This window comes from Nicotiana tomentosiformis, chromosome 10 (assembly GCF_000390325.3).
Source record: "Nicotiana tomentosiformis chromosome 10, ASM39032v3, whole genome shotgun sequence".
NCBI lineage: Eukaryota > Viridiplantae > Streptophyta > Magnoliopsida > Solanales > Solanaceae > Nicotiana > Nicotiana tomentosiformis.
The window spans coordinates 74,127,425-74,137,525 of record NC_090821.1 but is presented as its reverse complement, the minus strand read 5'-3'; the positions used below and the strand labels follow the sequence as shown (position 1 = coordinate 74,137,525).

Genomic DNA, 10,101 nt, shown 5'->3' with positions numbered 1-10,101 from the left:
CCTCTATTTGAAAACTGTTGAAAAATATCTTTAAATGATTTTACTGGAACTGAGTTTAAACAAGATGATTTGATTCAAACACTGATTTTTTTGCATGTTGTATTTTACTAAGATTTCATGATATGAACTTTATATGCTTTATTGCTCGTCACAACTGCTCAGTCTTTATTTATTGTTGTTACTTACTGAGTTGGCGTGCTCACGTTACTCCCTGCACCTTGTGTGCAGATCCAGGTGTAGCTGGACATGATAGCGGTTATTGACTATTCCGGTTACAGATTTTCTCGGGGATAGTAAGGTGGCTGCCTGGTGATCGTAGCCCTACTCTTCTCCATCTTATCTTCCTTTAGTTGTATTTAGCTATTTCCCAAACTATGTTAGTCTTGATATAGTCAGATAAATTATAGTAGATGCTCATGACTAGTGACATCCCGATGTCGGGCTTTTTTTTTTCCGCACTTTTGTTTTGATTTGAACTCCTTTACGAAGGTTTTTACGTTAAATAGCCTTGAAATTATCCTTGAAATAAAAATATCGGTTTGTTTTGGAATGCGTCGGCTTGTCTAGTTTCAAGATAGGCACCATCACGACATGTTAGGTTTTTGGGTCGTGACAAGCATAAGCCTCATTCACAGTCACAACTGGTCTTCTAGCAAGGATGCTGCTTCTCACATTGCCATAACTCTCATTTAGCCCCCATAAGAAACTACAACACGTGACTTTAAGTGTACTACAGATGGTCTAGACTCTTCACAATCACAGGAAGATAGCAGAGCTAGAACATCCAATTCATCCCATGGGTCTTTCAGTTTTGTGTAGTAGCGAGTCACTGAGTTTGTACCCTGCCTCATTGTTGCAATTGCAGTCCAAGGGTGATAAATTCTAGTGAAGTCTGGTATGTCAAACCTTTCCTAAAAATCATTCCAGACTTTTCTCGCATCTGAGGCATACACAATACCCGACATCAACTCAACGAAACTGTACTCTCAATCCATGATAGTACTATCACGTTACATTTTCCCCACTGTTCAGCTAATTCACCTCTGTATCTACTTTTCACACAAGATCTATCTACAAATCCTAGCTTACCCTTTCCTCAGAGAGCTAATTTCATTGCCATGCTCCACATGGCATAATTCTCTGCCCCTATGAGTTTAATTGGGATTAAAACCAGCCCTAGAGTATCTCCTGCTTGGAGAAATAACGGATGAGTTTGATCGAGTGAGCTTACCTCATTTCTGGCCATATCTGCAGATTTCACCTCGAAAAACAACTCGATTTCACCGGAACTTTGTGCCGATGCAATTTTCTCACGATCGTCGCTCTGATACCATGTCAAAATTAAGGATAGCTGAGAGTTGATCTACAACGAAAGTGATGTTGTGACCAAGAGCTCAGGCATGGAAGAATTTTCTAGAAGCAAACGATAAGAATGAGGAAGAGGAAGTTTTCTCATTAGCTTGAATGAGTACAAGAGAGCTGCCTTTATAGACTCATACACACGTGACTCTAATCATCACTAACAATGTTTAACTAATTCTAATAACAATTGTACATTAGCTGTCTTATTACACACTAATAAAGTCATTTATTTAGCTAACTATTTCAATACGCTTACTTTTAAAAGGAAATTTAAAGCATACTTTACGAATATACACTACGAGATCTACGATCTAATCGAAAATCCAACAAGCTTGCATCACTTAAGACAAGATCTTTCTATTTATTTTTGCCTATCTTTTTCCAAAAGCAAAAAAAGAGAAATTAAAAGAAGAAGAAGAAAAATACTATAGTAGTCAAACCTCAAGTTTTTCAGTTAATCAAACAATAGAGAAAATGGTCCAAATAGTAACACATTGGAAGTCATTATGAACGTGCACTAATTATTCACTTGTCGGCTTATTGCCACTTTTTAATACATCGGAATCTTTAAAAGCACATTTCCACTATGTGTGTGTGTAAATGATCATTCAATAAAATGGACCTTACTCTAACTTCCACTTTCCGACCATTTTTACAGCCTGAATTCTCAGTTATTCACCGGAAAATTAACCAACCCATTATTCTCCATCATAATTTGAAGTGTAAACCATTAATTTCAAAGAATAAAGTGATTACTATGGCAATTAAAAAGCCAAGAATTGAAGGTGTAAGTGAAGCATTAAATGAAATTGCTTCACAGAATTTGGATCATGCTCCTGCTAGAAGAAGGGTTCGATCAGCTTTTATTGCTACTCAACAGCAGCTTGATCATATCTTATTTAAGGTTGGTTTTGTCTTAATTATGTTAAATTTAGTGTTTTTTGGTTTTCTTGGAGTTAAAGATTAAATTTTTAGTGTAGATTTTGATTATTTTACTTCATAAGTGCTTCTGATCATGTCTTGTTGGTTGGGGTGTCTTGATGTTAAAATTAGTTTTTTTTTTTTTTTTTTGGGAGTTAAAATTAATTTTTTTAATGTAGATTTTGATTCTTTTACTTTATCAGTAGCAGCTTGATCATGTCTTAATTAGTATTAAAATTAGTGTCTTTTTGGTTTTCTTGGAGTTAAAAGTTGACTTTTTTTAATGTTGATTTTAATTCTTTTACTCCATAAGTGATTTCTAATTTTTTTTGGTTCTTTTACTTTAATGGGTTTTGCAGATGGCTCCAGCTGATATCAGAGAAGATGAGGTATTTTACTTTATTTATACTGCTCTTATGTTTGTACTAGAGTTTTGTGTATGACTAATTGTGGGAAAAGAAAGTGTTAAAAATCTTGATTTTAAGTTTTGTGGTTCAGTTTTGCTCTGTGTGTAATGTCATTGAAGTTGATTACTTATTAATCACCTCAATCACTTTTTATTTGTTTCCAATGGAATGACATTGATTTAAATGAAGGATGAAGTCAAAATTAGGAAAGTGAAAATGGTTTTTTAAATGAGGGAGAGAACGGAACTCAGGTGTGTTAGGTAAAACAGAAGAAGAAAGAAATCTTGAAGTTTTTTCATGGAAGTTTAACCTTGTTGGCTATGACAAGAGTCTCGATTATCAAAAAATGGATTCCAGTTATTCTAACTTTGGTTTTCTTTGTTGAATGTGATCTACTACTCTTATTTGTTAAAATAGTTATGTTGAAAGATATGTACTGATATTTGGATTAGTTGTTGAGGGCATATCTTTTCTGGGGCTTTTATTTCCAAGTTTTGGCTTATTATTACACTTCTTTTTATTGGTGCATGCCCTGTCAATTTTATGGCTGCATTCCCCTAATGTATTTCTACTAATATTATTACATACTTATCAGAAAACAAAAAAAATGAAGTTAAGGAAGGTTAATAGTGCTTACTTGATCTATAGCAATGGCTTGTAATCTTAGGATAATGGACATATATGGAGCATTGTGTATTAAATTGCTAATTGTTCTCATCGGTATGATTTGTCTGTTTGATTGATGTAAGATTATGGAGAATCAATCTTATCTCCTCTTGTTCTTACTATATATTAAATCTGTAATACTCTCGTTAGGAAAAGGAGTCCGTATATTTTCATAAAACATCTGTGGATTTTGTAGTGGTATGAAGCAAATTCGAAAGGCCAACAGATTTTCTGTAAAAGTTGGCTGCCAAAGCCAGGGGTACGAATTAAAGGTGCTTTGTGCTTTTGCCATGGATATGGTGATACCTGCACATTCTTCTTTGAAGGTTCGTTCGTTCGTTATTATCTCTTTAACTCCAGAACCAATTGTAGCATGACTCTGTTCATTATTATCGACAAGTAGTAGCCTTTAATAAATCTTTTGTATGATTTGTTGATTCAGGTATTGCAAGGTTTATTTCGGCCTCTGGCTATGCTGTCTATGCTATTGACCATCCCGGTTTTGGCCTCTCGGATGGTTTGCATGGATATATTCCTGAATTTGATGGTATAGTTGACAATGTCAATGAGCAGTATGTGAAGATAAAAGGTACGCCGCAGAGAGGTTGTGCTCTGTCATAATTTCATACGATAATGACCATCAGCAATAAGGTTTTCTGTGAACATTCCCATTCGGAGTTAATTCATTCACAATTTATTCTAGTTTTTGTTAGAACATGCTAATTCTCGTTAACAATGTAATGATAATTTCTCTTGTGATGGAGCAGGTAGGCCGGAAATTAGCGGTCTTCCCTGCTTTATATTTGGGCAGTCAATGGGAGGTGCAATTGCTCTAAAAGCTCTTCTTAAGGAACCACGTCAATGGGATGGAATTGTCCTTGTTGCGCCAATGTGCAAAGTAATATTATCTTTTAACTAACTTCTTATATTATGTCATCTCCAAGTTCCATTTTCTCAATTTATTGAACATATTTATTGTGATCTGACCCGAATACCAAATATTACTTGTCTCTTCGGCCTTCCATTTGAATCTTAGGTTCTTAAATTTTCTAAGACTCTAGAGTTAAGAGTTTATAAGCTAAATAGAAACAAATAGGTTAACTCAAGAGTTAGCAATTAAGAGTAACCAATTGCTGTCATAATGAAAAATAGGCTAACTCCTGGAAATTATGTTGACCATCCACAAAGTTGTACCAGAAAAAAATATTGATTTACAGACAAAACTTGGTTTGCTTCATGTCACTCACTGATACTAAAACACTCAACCGTCATTTTGATTCATGGCTCTGTGCTGTTAGCAAATTTTAGCTTTCTGAGTAATGATACTCGTGCTGATCGTCAGGCATCCTGCATTTCTTTTTATCCCTCTATATTTTTTTCAATCTTATCTTCACCTAATGAGGGGATAATTACTTATGGTAAAACTCTGGTTTCAAAACAGTGCATGCTTCCATCCTGAAAATTTTCTTCCCAATATGCGAAACTCTCCATGCAAATACTCTTCAGAGAATATAAAAAACTGTAGGTACCAACTGTTTTTTCTTTTTCTTTTTGTATTTTTCTGTTCCATCTTTAAGCGTTTATCGTTATTTATTCTTTCTATGATACGGTGTTTCTATCAGAAAAACTTTGCTTATTGCAACGGCTTCTTAGATCAAGGTTGGGCTGAGAAATGCTTCTCATTTCAGGCACCATTTCTACAAATATGAAATGATAGAGTCCTTTATAATAAGCACTCTTTTCGTTACCAGTAGTGAAATCGTATTTGAGAAAGTAGTCAAATTATCAAAATTATATGACTAAGTGTAGAAAGAAATTATACATTCCTTCGATGAATGCTGTGTTTCTTGAATTTTTACATTTGCAAATGTTTCGTGTTTATTGGAATTTAAACATTCTTAATGCTAGAATTTCGCTGACCCTGTGTTGCTGCTAAGATTGCAGAAGACATGACGCCACCATTTCTCCTGCAGAAAGTCTTGATTTTTGTGTCTAACGTTACGCCACAAGCAAAGATAGTCCCTACTAAAGATTTGGCAGAATTGGCATTCAGGGAGTTCAAGAAAAGGAAAATGGTAACGTTGCTATTTACTCTCTAATATGTTAAGTCAAAAAAGAATACTGGCCAAATGATGACTACTCTAAACTTCCGTTTGAAGAAAACTACTTGCATATATAGTTAGCCTGGACATGAACTATGTTAAATTGCCGAATTTGAGAAGAAGAGACAACGAATATTAGTAGTTGCAAAAAGCAAAAGAAAGCCCACCGCGTTGGTGTTCAATGTATACTTAGCACAGCACTGAATTGATGCTTTACTGAAGCTAATTGTTGTTTCATTCTTTTCTAGGCTCCATACAATGTAATCTCTTACTCCGATAAAACACGTGTAAAAACTGCTGTGGAACTCTTAAACGCTACAAAATACATCGAATCACAAGTGGACAAGGTCAGTACATTTCCACGTTTATCGACTAAGCACTATCTTATTTTCCAGTTTTGTCCGAAGAAATTAATTAACAGTTTGTATGTAACAACGCATGCAGGTGGCATCCCCGATGCTCATTCTTCACGGAGCTGCAGATAAAGTGACGGATCCTTTCGTGAGTCAGTATCTGTATGATATGTCCTCGAGCAGCGACAAAACTCTTAAGCTCTATGAAGGAGGCTATCACTGTATTCTTGAAGGTGAACCTGATGATAGAATTCTTACTGTGCTCAATGACATTATCTCATGGCTTGATTCTCGTTGCTCTCCGAATTAGGCTTCAGTTTTTAAGGGGTTTTGCAGAGGGATTTCTTGTAGTTGGGAAGCAACACCATTCATATAGTTTAGGAAATGTGATACTAGACAATAAAACCAAATTCATTGTGGGATATAGGCATATGGCAATATTTTGTAACTGCTATTGTTATTGTTGGGTGATTTGGTTCTGAAGCTGAAATTTAGGCGCCCAGCAAGTGAGAAACTGAGGGTTCGATTTTAGGTCGAAACAAAATTATGATGATGAGATGAGTTGAGTTAAAAAGTAAGGATTCATATTGCTGAGCCCGCTGAGCCCCCAACTTGTTTGGGACTGAGGCATAGTTATTAAAACTACTGTTTGTTTGTAGTTTTTTCGTCAAACACTATCTTATAGTTTTGAGTTTTGGATCATTCTAAAAGATGTCAATCTTTGGTTCTAAGTCTCAAAATAGAGGAGTCACTACCACCAATCATTTTCAAGACTGCAACCACATTTCACTTTTCAGTCATTTTGTTTTTGTTTTATTTGTTTCTTTTTCATTTAATTTAATAGAGTGGAAAAACAAAAACTGAAATGAGCTGCTGGAAGATCATCAAGGTTCCATTTGAGCACTCTTATAAAAAAATCTTGAAGAAAAATTAGTTCGTGAAAACAAAAGTATTTGAATTGTTAATTTTTTTTGGAGTTCTGTTCTATTGACAAAATGGTTTTTAGAATAGTGCACCGGGGCGTATTTTAAACAAGGAAAATGGTCGAGTTGTCTTTGTACTGATTGAGCAACATTTCCCTCCGTTATACTTTGCGTTAGGGAAAATATCTCATTTTGTCTTTGACCCCTAATTGAGCTCTAACTTGAAATATAACGGATGATAAATTTAAATCATAGTTAAAAATAGAGAAAAAATTGTCATTTTTGTCTTGGACCTTTTCCTCGAAGTATAAATATGAAGTCCACCCATTTCACGCTGGAGCTCTGTTAATAGCATGGATAAATACAAGATAATTTGCTTGAACAATGGTATATAATAACCCAAAGTATGACCGGAGGTATTGAGCAATTTTCAGATTGTACATGAGCAACTTTAGACCTTTTCCCTTTAATCAATTCAGAAAATGGTATCAAACAAACAGATTCAGAAAAAAGTGCCAACTTCTTAGAAAAGGTTGCATGGACAAAACACCACCTAAAAATTCATAAGAGAACAGCAGTGGGGAAGTAGTAGTACATAGTATATTGTGGTTGATAGAAACACTTCAATGAGACAATGGCAAAAGGAGGGCCATTAATTGGACTTCATAATCTTTGAGCATGCCTTTCATTGACATGATTTTACTTATGACAAAACAGTGTAATGTGTAAGGCTAAGTTTTGTCTGGATTATCCTCAAGGTATAAATGTCTTCTTCTATTGTACCTTAACTTTGATGCTACAGCATGCATAAATGACATCTATATACTGTATATATATTTCATGCTCACTTCTCTCTCCAACTCCTCCTAGATGAGCTTGTTCATATTGCCGGTTTCAAGTCTTAATAAAGAAGGAGAGTTGCAGTTGGCTGGCAACCAGCGTAAAACTTGTCAATTCATACTAAATCCTCATAAATAACAACAAATGGGGTCAGGGGACGGTAGTGTATAAACAGACCTTAATCGTATCTTGTGAAGGTAGTGAGATTGTTTCCAATAGATCTTCGGCTCAAGGAAAGTATAATCCATAATGAATCCTCATAATACAAATATTTTGTATGATGATGATATGAGCTGAGCTTAAATGAAAAAGTGATGATTCATATAGCCGCCCTAACTTATTTAGGAGTAAAGCGTAGTTGTAGTTGTTGTTGTTTCTCTTTCTAGCTTTGTCCATTACATTTATGTAACAACCCAACCCACAGTGATATTGTCCATTTTGGACTTAGACCCGCACAAATTTAAAATGCGTCACTAGAATCTAAGGCGTGTCTACTTATATATCCAGCATCTCTCCCGTGTTTTGTCGAAGTGGGATTTGCCTAAGGTGTCACATATACCCCTCCCCCCTTCGTGACTCAGCGTCCTCGCTGAGGTTTGCCCCACCACAGTTCAAGGTTGCACACGGAGTGGCTATGATACCATATGTAACAGGCCAGCCCACAGTGATATTGTCCCTTTTGGGCCTAGACTCGCACAGATTTAAAACGCGTCACCAGGGTTTAAGGCTTGTTAATTTATATACCCAGCATCTCTCTTGTGTTTTTGCCAATGTGGGACTCTGTCTAAAGTGTGGGGTATTACATACACCCCCTTTTATGGACTCAGCGTCCTTGCTGAGGTTTGCCCCACCGCATGGGATTCGCCTAGACTCAGCACTGAGGTTTGCCCCGCCTAACCGAGATTTGCCTAAACTCAGTTGAACTCGGATCCACCATCAGCAAGGCTGACACAAGAGTGGCTCTGATACCATCTGTAACAGCCCAGCCCACAGTGATATTGTCCGCTTTGGGCCTAGACCCGCACGGATTTAAAACGCGTCACTAGAATCTAAGGCGTGTCTACTTATATATATACTCAACATCTCTCCCGTGTTTTGTCGATGTGAGATTCGCCTAAGGTGTCACAATTTACCTCCCTCAAATTTCCTCAATATTTAAACAATCTCATGTGTATTGTACTATAGGTTACTACGACGAATGCATCTGTTTCGAGTACAATATAATGTAGTTCAAGATACAAATGTGAAATTTTAATTTATAGAACACTTGCTAATCAAGCATAGTACCCTTTAAGAATATATAATGAATTTTGCAAGCAAATAATTTTTTGAATTTAGAGTAGGTTTTTCTTGTCCTAAATAAAACACTTGAAAAGGTGATTGAGATTAATAAACTGAGACATAGAGGCGGACAAGACAAAACCAAATGTATAGCAATAAGAATATAAGAAGGATGATCCAGATTAATTACATGAGGAATAAAAATACTCATTTCCTAAAAATTTAAAAAGAAGTATTCCACAGATATCCTTGGCATAGCCCAAATTAGCCCATCCAAAATCTTGGGCTGATTTGCGCAGTATATATACCCCAAATTGAATCATAAAAATTTATAAAAACATGAAAAATAATTTTTTTTGCTTGTTTGATTTGTTTACTACAGTCATAATAAATAAATTAACTAAATAAATAAATTAACTAAATAAATAACTTTTGTTAATTTAATTTGATACATAAACAAATTATAAAAGAACAAACAAACTATTGAAAAATGGTTATTAGTTGGGTGAGTTGTGTTACAACTTAGGACCCATTTTTTAGGCCTAATTGATTCATCCATCTTTGATCAGAACAAACTTTGGACAGGTTATGACTCAACCTACTTATTAGTTCAACTCTTTTTTATCCCAAATTAGTTCACCATAAAATAGTACGTATGATGTTATGATCAATGTGTATTTTTCTTAACATTTTTGTTGGCAAATTCTTGGATCTATATTTTTCTTCCTTATGATCTTTATGTTGGAAAAAGGTGCAACAAGAAAGAATATAGTGATAGTCTCTCTCTCTCTCTCTCTCTTTTGGGCCTGTCCAAGATATCCAGATCTAATTGAGAAAAGAAGATAACAAGTCAAACTTCAACTCTTACTTTAATTTATACTAGTTATACTACATCTAGTTTTCTTAATTTTAATATATTATCTAGTTCTCTCTTTAATTACTAGCTGCTTTATTATCATATATAGTCTCTCTCTCTCTCTCTTTTGGGCCTGTCCAAGATATCCAGATCTAATTGAGAAAAGAAGATAACAAGTCAAACTTCAACTCTTACTTTAATTTATACTAGTTATACTACATCTAGTTTTCTTAATTGTACTATATTATCTAGTTCTCTCTTTAATTACTAGCTGCTTTATTATCATATATAGGCCTTTCCACGGCTAAAACTATAGAAATGAGCTCGAGGACAAAGAAGTTGATGTGATTTTACTAAGTAAGTTTAATCCAAATTAATGTAAGAAATATT

General features: G+C 35.0%; 1 protein-coding gene across 1 annotated transcript; it reads left to right on the top strand.

The window, feature by feature from the left end:
- Positions 1–1,914: 1,914 nt before the first annotated feature.
- LOC104116745 (caffeoylshikimate esterase) lies at positions 1,915–6,521 on the top strand. The gene is made up of 8 exons (XM_009627674.4): positions 1,915–2,266; positions 2,643–2,672; positions 3,553–3,682; positions 3,799–3,945; positions 4,124–4,254; positions 5,294–5,431; positions 5,707–5,805; positions 5,903–6,521. Exons 1-8 carry the CDS (start codon positions 1,979–1,981, stop codon positions 6,119–6,121), a joined length of 1,182 nt encoding a protein of 393 aa, XP_009625969.1. The 5' UTR covers positions 1,915–1,978; the 3' UTR covers positions 6,122–6,521.
- Positions 6,522–10,101: the final 3,580 nt, after the last annotated feature.

Coding starts and splice junctions, on each gene's coding strand:
- LOC104116745 (XM_009627674.4), top strand. CDS start 1,979: ATGGACCTTACTCTAACTTCCACTTTCCGACCATTTTTACAGCCTGAA. Junction 2,267..2,642: donor TTGATCATATCTTATTTAAG/GTTGGTTTTGTC, acceptor TGGGTTTTGCAG/ATGGCTCCAGCTGATATCAG. Junction 4,255..5,293: donor TTGTTGCGCCAATGTGCAAA/GTAATATTATCT, acceptor GTTGCTGCTAAG/ATTGCAGAAGACATGACGCC.